General features: G+C 34.3%; 2 protein-coding genes across 3 annotated transcripts; one reads left to right on the top strand and one right to left on the bottom strand.

Moving 5' to 3' along the window:
- Positions 1 to 3,404: 3,404 nt before the first annotated feature.
- On the top strand, positions 3,405 to 4,615 carry LOC113845914 (caffeoylshikimate esterase). The gene has a single exon (XM_027473611.1). The coding sequence runs from the start codon at positions 3,497 to 3,499 to the stop codon at positions 4,481 to 4,483; it is 987 nt and encodes a 328-aa protein (XP_027329412.1). The 5' UTR covers positions 3,405 to 3,496; the 3' UTR covers positions 4,484 to 4,615.
- A 719-nt stretch (positions 4,616 to 5,334) lies between these two features.
- On the bottom strand, positions 5,335 to 14,846 carry LOC113845912 (protein TRANSPARENT TESTA 9-like). Of its 2 annotated transcripts, XM_027473609.1 has the most exons (22): positions 14,582 to 14,826; positions 14,326 to 14,377; positions 14,166 to 14,242; positions 13,951 to 14,084; positions 13,758 to 13,854; positions 13,516 to 13,573; positions 12,842 to 12,950; positions 12,597 to 12,720; positions 12,323 to 12,509; positions 12,048 to 12,183; positions 11,858 to 11,918; positions 11,364 to 11,452; positions 11,222 to 11,292; positions 9,394 to 9,504; positions 9,204 to 9,269; positions 8,726 to 8,863; positions 7,973 to 8,078; positions 7,808 to 7,879; positions 7,664 to 7,722; positions 7,333 to 7,492; positions 6,416 to 6,582; positions 5,335 to 6,047 (listed from the first exon to the last, which is right to left on the bottom strand). In XM_027473609.1, exons 1-22 carry the CDS (start codon positions 14,632 to 14,634, stop codon positions 5,724 to 5,726), a joined length of 2,451 nt encoding a protein of 816 aa, XP_027329410.1. In that variant the 5' UTR covers positions 14,635 to 14,826; the 3' UTR covers positions 5,335 to 5,723. The 2 variants fall into 2 exon arrangements, 1 of the variants encoding a protein (XP_027329410.1); XR_003501596.1 differs by having other exon boundaries at positions 5,340 to 6,047; positions 8,767 to 8,863; positions 9,204 to 9,277; positions 11,858 to 12,509; positions 14,582 to 14,846.
- Positions 14,847 to 21,823: the final 6,977 nt, after the last annotated feature.

Genomic DNA, 21,823 nt, shown 5'->3' with positions numbered 1-21,823 from the left:
TAAGCTCTAATCTAATATGACACGTCATATAATATGCCTCAGTTAAGTTAAGTAAACAAAAATTACTTAACTTATTGGCTACAACGAATAAAAAATATAAACCTAAATTAAAATTAAAATTACCAATTTATCTTTATTTTAATTAATTTTAAAGTAAAAATGTAATAAAATCCGATCTAGGTGTTTGATTTATTGATTTTTTTCTCTATGAACTTTTGTTATTTATTTTACTATAGTTTATTATAAATGTGTGTTTTATTTAGTCTATCCAAAAAAATATATTTTTCAATATTTAAAAATGATTATTTCTTCAAAAAATAATATAAACTGAACATATGCTAATTACTAAAAAAACAAAATTAAATAACTTATGTTTTTGGCATGATAAAATGTTTAACTTTTCAGTATAAAATATTTACATTGTCAACTAAAGAAAAAATTATTTTAAATTTGACTTTTAAATTAACTATTATAAAATTTAATAGTTTTTAAGTATATGAAAATGCATAATCGAAGGATAGTATAAAGAATACTTAGACTTTTAGTATATTTTAATTAAATTCTAATAAAAAAAAACTGATCATAACAATAATAAAAATTATCAAATTCAAGAAATTAAAAGAAAAAAAAAGAGAGAATTCCAATAAGAAAGGCTAAACTAGATTAAGTTTGCTGATGCTTCACTGCTCTTGAATTCTTGGGGTAGCTTCCAATCTTGCTCAATTTTAATCAAGTCAAGTCATTAATTAATTCTTGGTACTTAAGAAAGTTTGATAATACATTTTTTGCACTTTAATCCTAACATAATGTGAGAATAAAAAGTGTGCAATTATATGGTATAGCTGAATTCAATAAACATGAAAGTATATATGTGAATACCAAATGAGTAATTAGCATTTGTAAGTGTGTAATATAAGTTGGAATGAAAGCTATACTGGCTCTAAATCTACAAGTAAACAAATTTTTTCCGCTTTGAAATGAAAAGTGGACATAATATGATTTAATAAAATCACGCAGAGATCTTTGTTACCTTTTCGTAAGTTGTTTTGTATCTCCATTATCCTTCTGTTGTTTTTTTTCTCCATTTGTTGCAATCGAAGAACATTCATCATGATAATGTAGGGCTTCCATGCACAGATATATATATATATATATATATATATATATATATATATATATATATATAAGAAGTTACGCAACCCAACAGAAGAAAATGAAAATGATATAATAATAACAATTTAGAAATCCAACTCCAACTCCCTCCGCTACAAGACAATGTTGACGCTTTATGGTTCTAATTTATTTCTTCAAAACTGTATATCATTACTTTGACCTTAAAGGTTTGTATGATTGAAACCGCAGAAGTGCGTTCTTTTTTCTTCTTAGAACACCATCATGGATTTGATTTTATGCGTTAAAGATATGATCGTGAAATTTTATATTGTTTTAGAAAAAGCACTCGAGTGTCCTCCTGTTTTAATAATGTAAAGTTTCTCTATGATACGTAAATGATCATTGATGTTATCCTGTCATTATAATTGAATTTCAGCATTGCCTAAGTATATTCATAATAATGGACCACGGTGTGTAATAAATGTTGCATCAGACGAAATGAGACACGATTATGAAACTTGGTAGTAAATAAATAAATAATAAAATGATTAACTAATTTGAACAAAGATATATCATCATATTTTACATCGTCGCGCATACAAGGAGTTTGATTGCAACTATAATATATAAAAATTCAAATTCGATCGCCTCTAAAGAGATGTAGATAGTTGAACTTTAATGGTGTTGCTCAATATTAAGATATTGAGTTCCTTTTAACTAAATTAGTATAGGAATAATTGAAGATTATATACTACCTACTGATTGCTGCTTCAAAGTCGATTTTAAATCAAGAAATGGCTCTCTTTTGTAACACAACCTTTATTTATAGGCACTCACTAAATAAAGGTGGACTTTAGGTTATTTAGTGTAACACCCACATAAATTTTATCCTAAAATAAAGAATGTACTAACATTCTTCTAAGTTTTGTTTACATACTCTGGTCTGGGTCTGATCTTCTTGCCAATAAACCTTCCACTATGTGGAAATTAAATAAACAAGGAATAGGGTTAGTGTTTTTGAGTTTCTCCAAAAAGGTTTGTCCCCGATTAAGGTTTCCTTTTGAGGAACTCTAGTTTAGTTCTTTCATGATGATGGGAGTACCCTCATTGTTTTGGGTCCCTCGCTCTAGTTAGTGCTTTAAAATAAAAGCTATCAAATGTCTTCAGTTGAAATAAAAGTTCACAATGATGCTGTTAATTAAGCTTTTCAAAAGAATACATGTTAAAATACACCAAAAGGTATTAGCGCAATAAGCATGAAATCATTAAGTACGATTAGAGAGTTGGTATACTTTATTTTGATTTTGTAAATAATGTAGAGAAAGTCTGGTTCCCCCACTCCACCCCCAAAAAAAAATATGATTATGTGTTTTGTGTTTTGGTGTGAAAAGCTGTTCGCAAATCACTGGGTAGCAGAGATAATGATGTTTGTGTAATTTCTCTTTTAACGAAGCTTTTATTGACATTAGTATTATTGTATGATGTTTCAGCATTTGATAAAGGACAAAAATCAATCTCTACTTTACTAGTTAGTTAGTTGACTAATAGTATTTTGAGATTCGTATTTAAGTGATTGTAAAAATTTGTTTACTTTATCATTATTGATTAATTTTTTTTAATTAGACATAAATTTACAAATTTTCTAACATTTTTTGAAACACATACTAATACTATATAATATGGAGTAGATCACCTTGTACCCCTCTTTTTTACATTCGTTCAAAAAGAGTAAAATAATAAAAAAAGATTTTACTTCTCAATTGTAAACATAATAAGCATGAGTAAAGGGAGAAATCAGTGGAAGGCATAGCAAGTTGGACAGTGAAACTTCCATATTGCACAAGAAAGGATTGTTCTTATTTATTTTCTCATATGAGTCTGCTTTTTTTGTTTTGGGGAATAATTAGCTTTAAGAAATAGGATAAATTGGCCCAACCCATCATAGTGTCTTCTCCCAAAATCACCCTAAGTTTGAATCCTGAATCCAAAAGTCCATAATTTCTCTGATGGATCCCCTCATATCTGTTGTTTAAGTGACCATTATCCGAACCCCAAAACAAAACCATTTAGTTTATATTTGGGCTTTATCCACTCAGATAACGGGCCAACACCAGTATGGGCTTATTATTAACAGATCAGTCAAAGCCCTATGAAAAAAGATATAAAAAAAGCCACCAACCACAGGTGCTGTCATGAGCCATCACCACCAACCAAAATTAAGCAACTTTCATTTCTTTGATCTCATGTGGATCATAGGTTGGTTCACCCACTACCTGGGTCCCACCCACCCACCAACCCAAACCCACTCTCTTTTTCTATTGCATCTTTTAATCCCACCGTCTCACTGCGCCTCCAACATCGTTAGGAGAACCTCACGGACCCAATGGCACCGCAATCGGAATCGGAGGTTCCCCCAAATTTCTGGGGCAACATGCCGGAAGAAGAGTACTACACCTCCCAAGGAGTGAAGAACTCCAAATCATACTTCGAAACCCCAAACGGAAAAATCTTCACACAGAGCTTCCTCCCTCTATACGTCGAACCCGACCAAGTCAAAGCCACCGTTTTTATGACCCACGGCTACGGTTCCGACACCGGCTGGCTCTTCCAAAAAATCTGCATCAATTTCGCCACGTGGGGCTACGCTGTCTTCGCGGCGGACCTCCTCGGACACGGTCGCTCCGACGGTCTCCGCTGCTACCTCGGCGACATGGACAAGATCGCTTCAACCTCGCTATCTTTCTTCGTCCATGTCCGTAACAGCGACCCCTTCAAGAACCTTCCAGCGTTTCTGTTCGGCGAGTCAATGGGGGGTTTAGCCACTTTGCTGATGTACTTCAAATCAGAACCGGACACGTGGACGGGCCTGATATTCTCGGCGCCGTTGTTCGTGATCCCCGAGGACATGAAACCCAGCAAAGTGCATTTGTTCATGTACGGTCTTTTGTTCGGTTTGGCTGACACGTGGGCTGCAATGCCCGATAACAAGATGGTGGGAAAGGCCATTAGGGATCCAGAGAAGTTGAAGATCATAGCCTCTAATCCCAGGAGGTATACGGGCCCACCCAGGGTGGGGACCATGAGGGAGCTTCTTAGGGTGACCCAGTATGTACAGGATAATTTCTCTAAGGTAACGGCGCCGTTTATCACTGCTCACGGTACGGCTGACGGCGTTACCTGCCCTTCCTCCTCCAAGCTCTTGTATGAGAAGGCTTCTAGTGATGACAAGACCTTGAAGCTTTACGATGGAATGTACCATTCCTTGATTCAAGGGGAGCCTGACGAGTCCGCTAACCTTGTGCTTGGGGACATGAGAGAATGGATTGATGAGAGGGTTCGAAGGTATGGACCTATTAACAATTCCCAATAAATAAATTGTACTATTTTTCGTCCAACTTTTTAGTTATGCGTTGATCATTAAAGATTAATGAAATTGTTATTATATGAACGGTATCCCCTATGGAACATTATGATATTCACGCCTTAATATAATGTTTATACATTGTGTGCAAATCATGAGTAACACCTATGGAATTTAGTGAACCCAGTTGTCGTTTTCTCTTACCTAGTAACCGCGATGACTAAATTTTGTGTTCCGTTGTACCCACGAAAGTACTTACTGTTCAGTCAACGATTGACGTCTGGTGACTCTATATATCGTCGTCGCACACATTATTTAATTTATAATGCTTGATATTAGTACTATATATCGTTACAAATTCGACGTTATTAAGACTTCTCGAAACCGTAAGTTACGAATCGACTTCAGGAAGCAATCAAGCTGAAACCAGTTTGATCTACGTTAGGAAAAGGATAGAGAGAAAAGTAACTTGGTTTTATTTTGGCTTATTATGTGGCTGCCAGACCATTTGATATTCTCTTTGGAGCTAGTAGGCATAGAATAGGAGTTTGAGAGACACTTTCTATATACTTGGGTATGTTTTTATGACGCATAAGATATGAAAACCATTATATTCTCTTCAAAACCACACTGACGATGATGACAGCCTTTTTCTAAAAATAGCAATATAGCATTAGCATGTTTCGAAATCTTAGCAGTGGCGATGGAAATGACACTAACATCAAAAGGCCATTTATTAATGCAAAAAACGATGGCGAGGACGGATGTAAAACCCAACCAAAAGAAAAAATGACCGCAATACGAGAATCGGATAGTCATATAAACATGCGGCCCAACACAAGACAGCGGTCAGAATAATGGGGGGAAAACGAAAAAGCTTTCATTACTTCATATAGTTAGCGTTTAACACGCATCTACACAAAGACCTTCATTCCAAATAAGAAAAATAACTAAAAAGCTTTCTCTTCGAGGTTCTCTCATTTACGTCTTTTGCAAATCTTACTCGTAATAGGAAAAACTGATATAGGGCCTAGGTTAGAGATGCTGAAAAATGCGAGCAAATGGGTACACTTACAGGTCAGTCAGGTCAAGGAAAGGCTGGTATACAGAAAGAAAGACTAATTCAATTACTAATCTAAATTCTGGTATGTACTTTGGAGGCATATACAAAAGGATGGCTAGCCGTAACATTTCCTCACCCAATGAGCAAACAACTTAATAGCGTTAAACCAAGCTAAAGAACTTACACTCAATTGGGAGATGTTCTGTGCGAAGAAGAATCCTCTGGAACACATACAGACGAGATTGATAATTCTATAGCAGTTTCAAGATTGAGCAAAGGTTTTAGTCTTCTATGAACCTCGCCACTAAGAAAATTGATCTCTTCCACAACCATTAAAAAAGCAGACTTGCAAGAACCCTCATCTCTGAACGCCAATGTCCATCTTCCATCTACCAAAGTTTTTGTTTTCATTTTCCCATGGTCATTGAATTTGACTGGATCTAGAAAGGGTATAGAGGATGAGCGAATCCGCAAATGTAACCATGTTACATGTTCATCATCAATCCTGGGCTAAACAATGAAGATAAGAATGACCGAAAGATTATTATATAATCAGGGTTAAAATATCAAACAGAACTTTTCAGAATACATCACATTTCTTGGTTTCATATCTTAACAAAATAAATGGAGAAAATTATAAAAATAAATAAATTATTAGAAAAACATTTCCTGTTTAAAGAAATAGCCACCCGTGTAGGTGATTCAGTCAGTCAACAATTATTCATTAACTGAGGGATTATTTATTCCTAAGCTGTAAATAAATTTTCCAAGAAATTTAGTTTTCTATTTTTTTCCAAATGATTTTGCACCATAATTGTCAATTAACCAAATGACTTGACTCAAGCTTAAGATGCAAAGGAGAAGAGAAATATACATACATTGCACCCAGCCAAAGAACCAACAACCTGAATGACTCCATAGGACTTCTTCAGTGGCAATGCTTCTGCAAGAACAAGCCACCCAGATATTCCTGAAGAGATTGCTAGAAAACAAAAGTTGTGCTCTTTTCCCCTCTCGAAAGCAATTCTACAGGGAACAGCATTAACTACAAATGGCAAATAAGAGAATTTAAACAATAATTAGTCAATTGCAAACAAAGGATAATAGCAATTAGCTTTCCTCTGTTGGCCAGAAAGGAATTACATATAACAACATAGAACCTAACAGAAGAATATCACTATATAACAAACAAGAACCACCAAGGGAAAAGGTTAAAAGAACGACAACATAAAGACTCCTAAATTTTCTTCAAATTTCAACTAAATGAATTTGCTCATTCATTGCCTGCTGTCAAATTATTGCAGGAAATTTCTTATTCTCATATAGCTCATTTGATCATACACTATGACAAACATAATCAGTTCCTGCATTCACTGAACCACTATAGATTGCCACATACTTTGGGAATACAGATAAGAGAAAAAGCATTTCAAGGATGACCAATGTAAATTATATAATGTTCAAAAATGGCCACTCATACAAAAGTCTAGGCCAGTTTCTTTCTTGTCAGTCTTCAGTTTTTATCACTTGGTATAAAATTGTATTTATTACTATTTGATTAGTTTGACCATTTTAAGTGGAGCTATTTATTTTGTGTTGGGTTCTCAGACTAAGCGGTGCAGTTGAGATTACCATTAAGAGATTTTTTTTGCACTCTCCCTTTTCCTTTCTACCCCCCCCCCCCTCTTAGTGTCTCCTTCCTTCTTTTTACTCATCTATCCGTCCAAGAGAAAAGTGAAAACCTCAGATAAAACCAGTGGCAAGAATACAAGAAGCTGAAGTTCAGATCACTAACCAAGGCTGACTTCAGTGCCTGCCTTTGGGCTTGATACAACTAGCCCAGAAGTCAGGGCACGAGAATTAGCAGGTAGATCACCAGGAGGGTAAATTGGAGGTTGCTCACATAAAGCTCTACCGAGAGTGAACATTTGAATTTGGTGTAACAGTACAAATACCTATATGGGAAAAATAAACATAAAGCTGAATCTTAAGGTACATATTACTGCACAATCTATGAAGAACCTGAATTTAGAATCCCAATTCACAGTTTTTATGGTATACTCCACTTTTAATTGAGAAACCCAATTGAGAAAAAAAAAAGTGTTGGAGGGGGAATAGGCACAGACCTTTACCAACTCATGCATTCTTTTTCCAGCAGCAAAAGATGATTCCTTTGGAATATCATCTGTAGTAACAACAAAGATCACTTAAAGGGATTCTTATTCTTCCCTCCATAGGAAAAATGAATGTTGAAACAGGTACAAGCTTACCTTCTGAAGAAAACTTGTGTGGTAGAAAAAGCATGTAATTTGGTTCTTTTTGAGGAGATGACGATTCCATTGCTAGAGATAGAAAAATTTTCTAGTTCAAGCACAAAAGTAAACCACTCCAACACCAACAATCAAGCAGAACAGTATATATGATACAAAAATCACCTCTTTTGCACTTTCTCCACTCATCACAGAGAACAGAAATAAGGAAGTCAGGCCAGAAGCCTCTAACCTCCTCAGCAAGAGCAGAAGCATAATTCTTGTATGAAACCTGTATTAAAAATGAAAATTGATATAATCGTATTAGGAGGGGTAAATAGTAAAGATGATACTAGTGTTAAATCACCGCTTTTCCATTCGTGGTACATATATCATGGTTAGAAACGTAACAACTCATGAACAAGACATGCTTAATCAAAAAGTACAATCCTTTAAACCACACATTTCCTATCTCTACAAAGACAATAACTAGAAGTGTTACAGGAGTTTTAAACATTTTCCTATTTGGTGTTTCAATTTTGTATTCTCTTCAGCATCAACTGTCCATTCCTTCATTTTGACCTAAAGATAACTGTCTAATGAAGTTTGGCAAATACTAAATGGTTAAGGAATTAAAAGAGGAAATTCTTTAAAAAAAAGTGTTATTAATGCATACCTACTGTGTTCCAAAGCTTTTCTAACGTGATTTTCAATTAAAAAAAATCTATTTTTTTATTCCTTAACCAATGCCTATAGAGCACTGGTTAGCAAGACTCATAAAATATTAAAATTCCATGACAAAACTAGCAAAGGATGTTAGATTTTTGTGCAAGTATCAGAATCTACTCCCTAATTCTCAGAAAGCAGTTCAAACACGTGCACTTTGCAAATGTATCAAGTTCTTGAGGGCATTGCTAGAAAAGCCAAACATGATCTTACTTTCAATAATTCAAGATGATGGCCATTAAATTCTGACTCACTGTAAGGGAGTAACTGGCGCAAAAGCCAACCACCATCCCATAGTGCCTCTGCAGATAAATTAGAGCGGCAACAGAGACTCACTAAAGCATCAATCACCTGTAAAACAGACCAAATACAATTACTAAACTAGAGCATAACTAAGATTATGTTATAAAAAAAAGAAGAAAAACAAGTAATAGCTAATATGCATTTAGAGAATAGTAATTTTTAACAATACATGGAGCATCCAAAATGGATTTAAGTACTAATAAAAATAAGAAAAGGGAAATGATGGCTATAAAGCACAATCATTGAGTATTCTAAGGTTACAGTTCCATGACTTCAAATGAAAAGATGAACCTACCAAATGGAGTCAGGAACTTTCACATGGAATAGAGAAACTATTATAAAACAAACACAGTATATTAGCAAGACACCACTAGATATAAACATTTACCTGAAATCTATGTTCATGAGAGTTTATTCCCACATCAGAAGGCTGAAAAGATACTTCATACTGGTCCTGGAAAACTTGGTAAATGTAAGGAAGCCAACAATCAAGAAATGGAGATTCTAATGTGGAGATTTATTGATAGTGAAAATTAAAATAAATCAGTGACTGCTGAAGAACAGCAAGAAGAGCAAACCTTTATCTTTTTATGATAGATATCAATATCACTACCAATGCCATCCCTACTGAAGCTACTTTTGGAAGAAAAAAGCTGCTCTTCACCTGAACCCTCTCCAACTAAAGCTTGCTGCACAAATATGCAATGTCAATCAAATGTAATGTCAACAATGGGTCAAATTCATCAAAAATGAAGTGAAGTGCTGAGTTGGGGGTTGTTGTGCCCTTAAGAAACAATTATCCTCCTTCAACATGCACTGTATAGACTTTAGAATAAAACATCACAAAAAGGGTCATATGAACCCAATTCAAATGAACTCATCAAGTCAGCATTTACATCAATTCACTCACAAGTCAGCCCTCAAACAACTAAAGGCAGCCTGGGCCACTCATCCTTTCATCTCATTACCTTAACTGTCTAAGACATGATTGTGATTTCACTACTTAGCTCGCATGCCACACACACTATATATCCCTTTAAATAACAATCTGATATGCCCATAATGTTGTGAAGGGTGCATGTTGGGTTTGTGGATCAGGTTCAACTAGATGGTTTATGCCCAATGGCTTAAATAGGAAAGGGCTAACGTCTCATACAGTGTGTTATATGTTGAGAATTGTATCTTTTCTAATAGCTTAAGCTTTTGACATAGTGATAAGCATTCTTGGTCATATCATTAGGTATCAGAGCCAGCACAAGTTCAGATCTCAAGTTCGACATGTTTTTCATTATCTCAAGGTTTATAGGACAACCTTCGCTAAGAGAAAGGGAATGAGATATCCATAGGCTTGTGAGGGGTGCATGTTGAGTTTATTGATCAGGTTCAACTGTTCACCCTAGTGGCCCAAGCCCAATGGCTTAAATAGGAAAGGGCCAACATCTGGTATAGGATGTTATTCAAGAGTTTCACCTTTCCTAACCACTTAAGCTTTTTGCCTAATGGTAAGGACTCCTGGTCATATCAAAAACTCATCCACACCTTGAACACTCAATACACACCAACAATAATTCAAGCATCCTGTCTATACACATAAACAAAGCATCTCATATTTACAGAAAGACAACCAATGGCAAAATCTCTCCTCCTTCCTAAATTTTCTACCACGAGCTGGCCCACTTTCTCGACCAAGTAAACAACTTGAATACATTGACTAACTTCAACATAATCAATAGGTTCCCCTTAGAAACATGTATTAAAATGACTAGGTTTAGTACATCGTGTAAATATAGTGATTAGGAAAATAGTATCTCTGTATGTATTACATTTAACATGTAAATATCAGCTTGGGGTTAGTTAAGACACAAGATCTTTAACATGGTATTTAGAGACTTGGTGGACCCATCGTTCTCTGATGAAAACTTTTACAGTTGGCCATGTTCCAACTCTGTTCACTGCCAAATCTGCCATGATCCCTTTTAAATGTCCATTTTCTCTCCCCACCACACTTTCCTATATGGCAATCTAGATGAGGAACTCTACATGGAGCAAGCACTAGGATATGGTGCTAAGGGAAAGTCTTCTAGCCTAAAATTTTTCTACATAACACAAGTCTTTGTATGACCTCAAATATACTCTTTGAGAGGTTTGGTAATTTAGTACTGTCATTCAATAATATGAGATATCCTTTGCAATGAAATGTGAAATGGACCACTGTGTTTTCTGCCACTGTTGAAGTAGCTAAGCGTGAAAGAATATGGCAAAACAATTTAGACACATGTTTCTCTTCCCTCTAGACAAAACTCAGTCCCAAAACAATTTACCATATAGACAAAAGGAAGATGTGCAAAAGACAACAATCAAATGTTCATATAATAAGAAAATTAAAAATGGAAGAAAATGGCATACCAATAATAGTTTCTTGTGTTGTTTGCGTTGTGGAAGAATTCCAAGCCCATCTAGCATTGATTCATCAAGTTCTGCAGGACTAGATATATTAAGTAAACAGAAACAATGCAACAGTAAAGCAAACAAATATCAATGATACAACCTTTAGTTTGCAACAGAGTTGAAAGCACACTCAAAGAACCCAACACTTGGGTATCATTTCCTTTTGTTACATATGCAAGCAAAACCTCCCTGCATCGATCATACATCATTAGGAAAAAAAGACATCCAGTTAAACAAAGTTTAAAACCCTATGAAAGTATAATTATAAGACATCAAATAAAGCCCATAAAAATACCTAAGTTTCCAAGAAAAAATATTTTATTGAAACATGTTTCAATTCTAAAGGAACATCAAAAGGTTGTAGTTGTACACAAGAAGCCAAGAAGGATTATATGTTCTTCCATTTTTCTTTTATAGAAAACACTGTATTCCATATTTCAGTTGGATAACTGAGTATTATCAAGATAATTGAATAATATAACCAATAATATTTCCCAGTCTAGCCACAAACAGAAATACAAAAAGAGAATTGTCGTATCTAACATAAAAATAGTAACTACAATAAATTTTGCAGCCAAAAGACGTGAATTTTACCTTAAAGATAAATTTGAACTGCTACAATCATTTTGCAGAAGAACACCATCTGAATGGAAACCTGAAGAACTAAATGAATAAGGAACATTAACCATTGAGTGTCTTGTATCACAATTGGTAAGATTATCATTATCTGACACTTGGTATTCAGATGCAAAACCATCATCAAATGTATAGCCATTGACTTTACCCCCAGAACTATTTGTAAAGGCCTCTAAGGGATAAAAAAGTGCAGCAGCTATGGTATTTGCCAAATCTTTGATTTTGACTATCCTCAGGATGCAACAAAGTAAGTACAGTGAAGTAACAACGCCACTTTGCATGTCCTGGATTAATGTACTAACAAACATTAATAAGGACAAGTTGCATAATAAGAATCAAAATCTGTCCAAGAAACCTTTTTTTCAAAGATCATTGAACAAAGACAAAAGTGAACTGACAAGGCCATAAAGTGAAGTTTCATACATTATCAGCCACAATCCTCAGGGAAGGAAGAAGTAATGGAAATATCAAAATCACCAGAATACTGTCTGTAATTAGCCTCCCAACGTCAGGAATTCCAGCAGAGACAACATCATTAAAGTAGTACAGATTATCCTCAATTTCATCTACAGCAGCAATAATTGTAGAGATTGAATCTGGGACCGGCTTTCTGTCTCAGTATTCAGTAACCACAATTGCTTTATCAGGAAAATGGAATCTTTAAAAAATACACACAAAAAAAAGAAAAGATGCTTACATTAGCATATCAGAAAGCAGTTTATTTAAATCCAGGCTCTGCTTCCTAAAAAATGAAACCAGGTTTGAAAAGTAATCTTTGTGAGGTGTGCTGGTTATGTATCTATTAACAGAGTCATCTCCAACTGAAATTGTCCAACAAATGTATTAGAAAATTATAATTTTTGTCATCATAATTGATCTATGGAAAGAAATGAGATGGAGGAAATATTAAAGAAGGGCTTATGGAAAACAATAAAATCTCACCATGATATACATTAAGGGTCACAGCTCGTACTGCAGTGCGAATCATGTTCTCCTCATGAAAGGCAAAGCGTATGGCCTCAACATACAGTGGAAAAGAAACTACTTCATCCTAAACACATAGCAAGATACAGTGAACAGATTTGGATTTTGGATATCTCAAAAACTAAGGCAGAATCACCTCCTCCACAACCGAAAGACAAAAAATTCACTATAATTAAAAGAATTAATAGACACAAATTATTGACTAAGAATATGTGGAAAAAAAAATAATGATTTCACAAGATTTGACTGATACAGACTAACAATTTTCCAACAGGCTTCTCTGTCAAAGTCATCCACTAGGAAAACATCTAAAACAAGTTTTTATTGTATTTCTACCTGTGATTTTCTCCTCCTTCCTTTCTTATCTTTTTCTTAACCACGAAATTTCAATAAAGTCTGCTCAAAGCACAAAAAATAGTTTCATTTATCCACCTTATAAAGTCAAGACTCAAGAGCACACAACTAGAAAAACCCCACTCAACAATTACACTGTCTCCTTTCGACCTTTACAACCCCAATGCTAGGAGTACGATAATAACTAATAGTTAAGAATCCAACCTTTTAAGTCTACATTGACAGCTATAATTCAAATCATCAGAATAAGAAAAAGACTCTGAGAGCATCAAACTTACACCATGAGTCTTCACAAGCAGTGAAACTGTATTCTTGTTCAATTTTCCACTTATTGCTCTTCAAAAACCAAAAGGACATATAAAAGAGAACTGATTAGCAATATTATACAAAGGAGAGGGGAAGAGGGAAGCGAACAAAAAAAATACTGGCCCCAGAAAACAGATTATATGCAATACAATCATCAACCACCAATACCATTCACCAGTTCAATAAGTAAAATAAGTTATGGGTTAAAACGAACCTTAAAAAGGATATGTAGTAAGATAATAGCTCTTCATTTTGAAAGTCAAACGAATAAGTTATCAGATAGTTTAGATGTTCATTACTAAACATATAGTCTGCAAAAATTTCAGCAAAGATTGTTAATGCACCAACATTACACAACTCACTGAGAAACTAAAGAAAGTCAGAAATCCAAACGATATTCAACCTACATATAGCGTGTTCACTTTTCAGGTTCTGGACCATTATGCTCACTGTTTGCAGCAACTGAAGTGGGACGCTTAGAGTCCTGCTAAGTTTTAGAACACGTACAAACTCACCCATGACTTGCTTTTCCATGAAGAATCTGCCACAAGCTAGAACACAATAAAATTCCAACACAACAACAAATATACCCAAAATGAACATAAGCACTAAGGAGTCTCACTCAAAGAAGCTTGGGTCATGTTGATCACCATATGTTATCAACTCCGCAATTGATCTCAGTGCCTCAACAACAAAATCCTTCCACATATAACACAATTGAGAGAACCGTGAATACAAATCAAAGAAAGTTGAAAGCTAGGGCGAGTTAATTATATTCTTACCTTATTAACCTCGTTAATAATTTGAACTTTTGTCAATTGATCAGTTAAGTAACTGAAAACAGTAACACAGCAAGACAATAATCAATTATTCATGAAATGAATTTCTCTCAACTAAATGTGACCTAAGGTTGTCGAAGATATCTACAGAGCACAGTTCAGAGCATTATTTAGCCAACATTCTTGAAGTTTCGGAATGAGCAATTGATCATTTCGGTGACTTTGAATGAAATGAAGTGTGATGAAAAGAGTGAGTGACCTGAGTTGATCCAAGGAGAAACGATCTCTGGGTCTCCAGAACGAATACCACATGATTGAAGAATCAGACCTCGAAACTGGGCTTAATTGAATTCATCATCCATCAGAATAGAAACTGCTCGATCCTTCGAGCAGCTTCAGGGGAAGAGAGTGACCGCGGTTTTGTGTGATCACTGATCAGATAGAGACTAGGGTTCTTGAGTTGCCTAAAACACTTGGTTTTGGATTTCGGAAGCAACTACAGACGATGACAATGAACAAAAATCATGATCGAATTTGAAGAAAATATTCAAATACATTTGATAAGGATTTTTTTTCCTGGCAGCAATTCTTTAAAATATTTTAATTAGAGTTCAATTTTTAAAATATTACAGCACTCTTATACTTTTAATTATTATTCCATACTTTCTGATTTATGAAATATTTGTAAATCTTAGGATCTAGGTTTTTAAAATATGTTTAATGATTTAAAATTTATATAATTTTTAATATTTTGATATATTAAATTAATTGTATTTTAATAACTTTTTTATTGCTTATCAGTGGCATGCATTTGTCAATATTTTTTTTTATTAATATGTGAAAGATATTCGTTGTTATTTTGCTTTGTTTTCTAAGATAAACTAATATAAAGTTGGTGTAGGATTTTCTTATATGTGTGTGTATATATATGGGCTCGAACATCTTTAGTTGCCAAATGTACGTAGAGGATAAAATAACCATATCAACATTTACTCATGTTTCTATTTTATTTTAAATAGGTTTTCTACACCCATCACATACACATGCTAAACTTAGAAGAAAAATAATGAAATTAATATTAAGACGCGAGACTTTAATTAGTGTAGGTGAAGGAGTGAGGATAATATGCGGGAAAAAAGAAAAGAAAATATATTTTTCTTTTTTTTCTACTATTATTCTAAATAAAAAGATATCTCGAATTGTCATTTTTTAATATATATAATTAAATATTCTCTCAATCGTTATAAGGTTATGGAACGACAAGGGATCTTACTGTGGACCGAGGTTCAAATCAACCAAGCCCAAGTCAATTGAGACCCACCAATGTTATATGGTTCCTATTTCCTATTGACTAAAAGAAAATGCAGACAAAACTATGATTAGAGCCCAAATAATTAATCAAAGGGGTGATAAGGGGTTAATTTTTGTATCCTCTTTTTAATTTGAGTTATTTTTCTAGTTTCTTGTTTTAAAAATTCCTTTCTGATAAGTGTAGATATTGTCATATTCAGTCCAAGAATTAAAATATGAAGTGTACATATAACTACCCCATCTAGCATGCAAGGTTATAAATAAAATTTTCTTTTTCACAAGTTATTGAAATCGAAGCCATGCAACCTTGCTCGATCCTTCTCTGTAACATAGCAAGAAATCTTCCCTTTCACATTGATTCAATTGCTAATGCTTATGACACATCAAGATATTTACACTCGAGCATGTTGGTTTTTATTTTCTGAAAACTCGGTAACCAACCGAATATTTTGTGGTCTTATCCATTCCATGACCTTAGAAAGTGAAATGTTGTTTTCAGTTTTTTTCACAATGCTTAGTAACTGTTTCTGCCCACTTTCCGCACGACCAAGAACGACCTTATGATGGGAAAAGTCTATTAAGGGTTGTGCAATTTGTTTTGGTTCCCTTAACCTTATTTCTCCGTCAGAACATACACCATCAATTGGGAGAGATAGAAGTTTAGAAGATCCTTAACTTTGTGTCCCTGCTATTGAAGAATCAGAGGAGTATAGGAATAAAAGTAATGGCTGGAGGTTAGTAATTGATATTTCTTTGCTTCCACTTATCTAATGATCTAGACATGTTTTGTCAATCTGTTAGCATGTTTAGGTCGTATTTATAAATTAATATTTAGTATTAGAGCACAGTTTTGTCTCTATCTTGCTTATAATTATCATTCTCTATTAGTTTGAATTTTGATTCTGGGCATTATGATTTAGAGCCTTTTAATTCGAACTAATAATGCAAATTGAATGGAAATTATGATTCCATTTTTTTTTGGACATTAAAACAATGTTTTTAGTGTGAAAATAATTATGAAAAAAATGTTGTTTTGCTTTCGGGTCTGTATCGGGTTAAACTGACCTAGCTGAATGTAGAATACAACTGCAACGCAAGTTTTCCTGTCGTAAGGCGCTCTTTTGTTTGTATGTGACGCGGTTCGAAACTTGCCATGTATCTTTATATATTACAATACAATGTATTTGTTTTTTCCCTCAGAATGGACCAACTCTATTGCCATTAAACCAACCATTATTTCTGTAACATATATGATTCTGAAAGCTCTATATTCTTTCCTTGTGACTGTTCAGCATGACATTATTAATTTTTATGCATAATTTATTTGATATTTATGCTAATATCTCCTTTTTGAAAGGAGAGAAAAATTAATGTTTGGTGATTAATATAATTTTAATAAATTGGAGAGTAGCCACAACACCTTTAATTAATTAAAATTATATGTATAGTTTTAAGTCACATTGAAAAACATTAATTGTAATTAATTATATGTGATGTGATAAAATCTACCCATAAGAATTTTATTGCATTTGTATGATTAATTAGGATGAAATATTATATTATATTTCTTAATCTACCCACAAGAATTAGGAAAAGGAACATAATTTGATAGTTTTATCATAAAGATATATAATAAGTCTGATTGAATAGGACTTTAGCCCACAGGCAAGTTTTTATGTCACTAGATTCATGAATTAAAGCATGTTTGCATTAGTAAAACATGATATTTATTTTATCCTCAATTATGATGATAAGCATGTGATATTTTGAATTTGCAGTTTCTCAATCTGTGAATATTTTTTATATTAAATGTGGTATTCTCGAGTTAAATGGTGACAATTACAAGATCTAGAAGGAGAGAATTCTTCTTCATTTGGGCTGGATGGACATTGATTATGCTATTAAGAAAGATGAACCATCAGCTATTACTAAGACCAGCACTCTAGATGCAGTTGATCTTTATGAAAAGTGGGATAGGTCCAATCGTCTTTTCGTGGCTTTCATAAAGACTAACATTTCTGCTGGTATTTGGGGTTCTATTGATCAGCATGATAAAGTCAAAGATTTATTGAAGGCTATTGATGAGCAATTTACTATTTCTGATAAATCTCTTGTCAGCACCCTTATAATGCAATTTTCATCCATGAAGCTCACTGGGATTAGAGGAGTACGCGATCACATCATGCGCATAAGGGATATAGTGGCTCAACTGAAAGCCTTGGAGGTTACCATGTCAGATTCCTTCTTGGTACGCTACATTTTTTGCACCTTGTCTCATGAATATGCCCCCTTTATGATCTCTTATATCACACATAAGGAAAAGTGGTCTGTTAATGAACTATTGACCATGTGTGCTCAAGAAGAGGAAAGGTTATTGATGGAAGAAGGGGAGAGGGTGAACTTGACTACTTCTATGAAGAGTAAAAAGAATTAGGTTAATCACAAGGGAAAGATTCATGTTCAGCCGGACATAAAAAAAGAGTCAAAGTGTTTCTTTTGTAAAAAAAAAAAAGACACATGAAGAAAGACTGTCTGAAATTCAAGACTTGGCTGGACAAGAAGGGTAATCCATTTGCTTTTGTTTATTATGAATCTAATATGGTTGATATTAATCATGACACATGGTGAATTGATTATGGTTCTACAATCCATGTTTGTAATACCTTGCAGGTTATGCAACCCAAGGAGGCCAGTGGGAAGTGAGCGATGCATCTACTCAGGGAGTAGGATGAGTTCACATGTGGAGGCCGTTGGGACGTGCAGTTTAACTTTAAGTAGTGGCTTTGTTTTGAATTTGGAAAAGACATTTTATGTTCCTGGTTTTTCTAAGAATTTGATTTCAATTTTGAGACTTGCACCTTTGGGTTTTTTCTTTAATTTTTCAAATAATGGTTTTACTTTATTGAATAAATATGAAATTGTTGGTTTTGGGGAACTATGTGATGATCTTTTTTCTATTACTTTGCAAAATGATGCCATTTATAATTCTATGCACGTTACTACTGGGGTAAAACGATGTGTTGTTAATGAGAAATCCTCTATGTTGTGGCATCGAAGATTGGGACAGTTCTCCATTGAGAGAATTAAGCGATTAATAAATGAAGGAGTACTTAGTACTTTAGACTTTACTGATTTTGAGACTTGTGTGAATTGCATTAAGGGTAAGCAAACTAACAAGTCTAAAACTGGTGCCAAGAGGAGTTCAAACCTGTTAGAGATCATTCATACAGATATTTGTTGTTCAGACATGGACGCAAGTAGTCTGAGATATTTTATCACCTTCATAGACGATTACTCATCTACTTACTTCGTTCTAAGGATGAAGCTTTGGATGCCTTTAAAGTTTTTAAGGCTGAAGTAAAGCTGCAATGTGAAAAGAAAATTAAGGTTGTGAGATCAGATAGAGGTGGAGAATACTATGATAGATACACAGAGAATGGACAAGCACCTGGTTTATTTGCGAAATTCCTTCAAGAACATGGGATTGTTACACAGTACACTATGCCTGGTTCTCCAGATCAGAATGGTGTGGCAGAACGAAGGAATCTAACCTTAATAGACATGGTGAGGAGTATGAGGAGCAATGCAAAACTCCCTCAATTCTTGTGGAGTGAAGCACTTAAGACGGTTGTGTATATATTAAACAAGGTTCCAACTAAGGTTGTTTTAAAGACACCTTTTGAATTATTCAAAGGCTAGAAACCTAATTTGCGACATATACGCGTTTGAAGATGTTCGTCTGAAGTGAGAATTTATAACCCACAAGAGAAGAAACTTGACACTAGGACTGTGAGTGGGTATTTCATTGGATATGTTGAAAAGTCCAGAGGGTATAGGTTCTATTGTCCATCTCGTATTACTAGAATTGTGAAATCAAGAAATGCAAAGTTTCTTGAAAATGATTTGATTAGTGGGAGTGACCTAATTCAAGACACTACTCTTGAAGCAGATCATTATAAAGCTAAACCCTCTGAATCAAATGATAGACTAATAGTCATTCATGCTCTTCCAGTTGAGGAGCGTATTAGACAACTAGTTATGCAGGTTCCATAAGTTGTTGAATATGATTTGGTAGACCAAGTTGTTGACAAGGAGCCACAGGTAAATGTTGATCAACCTATTGAGGAAGTGGTTGAATAACAAGTTCCTCATCAAGATAATGAGACAACATTAAGAAGATCTACTAGAGTTAAGAGGTCAACAATTTCTAGTGACTATGTAATGTATTTACAAGAATCAGACTATAACATAGAAGCCGAAAATGATCCTAAAATATTTTCACAAGCTATAAATTCTAAGGAATCGAATTTATGGTATAATGCCATGAAAGATGAGATAGATTCTATGGCATCTAACAAAGTCTGGGATCTCGTTGAGTTGCTTGATGATGTAAAAGTCATTGGACGTAGGTGGGTCTTTAAAACCAAGAAAGACGCACAAGGCAACATTGAGAGACATAAGGCAAGACTTGTTGCCAAAGGGTTCACTCAAAGAGAAGGAATCGATTATAAGGAGACTTTTTCTCCTGTATCGAAAAAGGATTCTCTTCGAGTAATTATGACATTGGTAGCTCATTTTGACCTTGAGTTACATCAAATGGATGTGAAAACAGCTTTCCTCAATAGTGATCTAGAAGAAGAGGTTTATATGAAACAGCCTGAAGGATTCTTCTCTAGTAATGGTGAGCATTTAGTCTACAAGCTTAATAAATCCATATATGGATTAAAACATGCCACCTGCCAATGGTATCTAAAATTTCATGAAGTCGTATTTTTATTTGGTTTTGAAGAAAACATCATGGATCAATGTATATACCTGAAGGTTAGTGGGAGTAAGATTTGTTTTCTTGTTTTATACGTGGATGATATTTTACTTGCAGCTAATGAAAGGAGTATGCTATATGAAGTGAAACAGTTTCTCTCCAAGAACTTTGATATGAAAGATATGTGTGAGGCATTTTATGTCATAGGCATTAAGATCCATAGAGAAAGAACTAGAGGCATTTTGGGTTTGTCTCAAAAGATTTATATTAACAAGGTTTTAGAGAGATTTGACATGAAAGATTGTTCACCTAGTGTAGCTCCCATTGTGAAGGGTGACAGGCTTGAATTGAGTCAATGCCCGAAAAATGACCTTGAACGGGAACACATGAAAAATATTTCATATGCTTCAGCTGTTGGAAGTCTTATGTATGCTCATGTTTGCACTAGACCTGACATTGCATTTGCAGTTGGAGTTTTGGGAAGATATCAGAGTAATTCAGGTGTTAACCATTGAAGAGCTGCAAAGAAAGTAATGAGATATCTTCAAGGGACAAAGAATTACATGCTTATGTACAGACAGATTGATATTTTGGAAGTGATAGGCTATTCTGATTTAGACTTCGTTGGCTGCATTGATACCAAGAAATCTACATTTGGTTACATTTTTATGCTAGCCTGTGGAGCTGTGTCTTGGAGTAGTGTGAAGCAGACCTTAACAGCTACTTCTACTATGGAGGCTGAGTTCGTTTCTTGTTTTGAGACTACCTCACATGGTGTATGGTTAAAGAGTTTTATATCTGGGCTTAGAGTTGTGCAATTTGTTTTGGTTCCCTAAGCCTTATTTCTCCACCAGAACATACACAATCAATTGAGAGAGATAGAGGTTTAGAAGATCCTTAACTTTGTGTCCTTGCTATTGAAGAATTAGAGGAGTATAGGAATAAAAGCAATAGTTGGAAGTTAGTAATTGATATTTCTTTGCTTCTGCTTATCTGATGATCTAGTCATATTTTGTTAATCTGTTAGCATGTTTAGGTCGTATTTATAAATTAATAGAACAAAGTCTGAGACAAAAGGAGAATTTTTGAAGTTCAACCCAACAATCCATAATGAAAAAAAGAAAAAAGAAAAAAGGATCCGAGACATACAAGAAAGTAATATCATAAAACAGTTGTTGCGCGCGCCGCGCAAATATATATGAGTTCTTAATGCATGAACGAAACTTCAGAAGGAAGAAATATTGCAGTTGCATTAACGACAATTTGGTTGCTTGAACTTCTAGATGATTATAATTATTTTTATTATTATCTCTTTGTCAGTCATTAAAGAGATTATAATGACATTTTGTCTTGGTAGAATTGATAATTACTTACGTAAAGTTTTGGCTAATCTATATAGTACTCATTTAGAATTTAAGCATTTTTATT

This window comes from Abrus precatorius, unplaced genomic scaffold, assembly GCF_003935025.1.
Source record: "Abrus precatorius isolate BTA unplaced genomic scaffold, Abrus_2018 Scaffold8, whole genome shotgun sequence".
NCBI lineage: Eukaryota > Viridiplantae > Streptophyta > Magnoliopsida > Fabales > Fabaceae > Abrus > Abrus precatorius.
The sequence above is the reverse complement of the archived record's forward strand: the minus strand, read 5'-3'. Positions and strand labels throughout refer to the sequence as shown.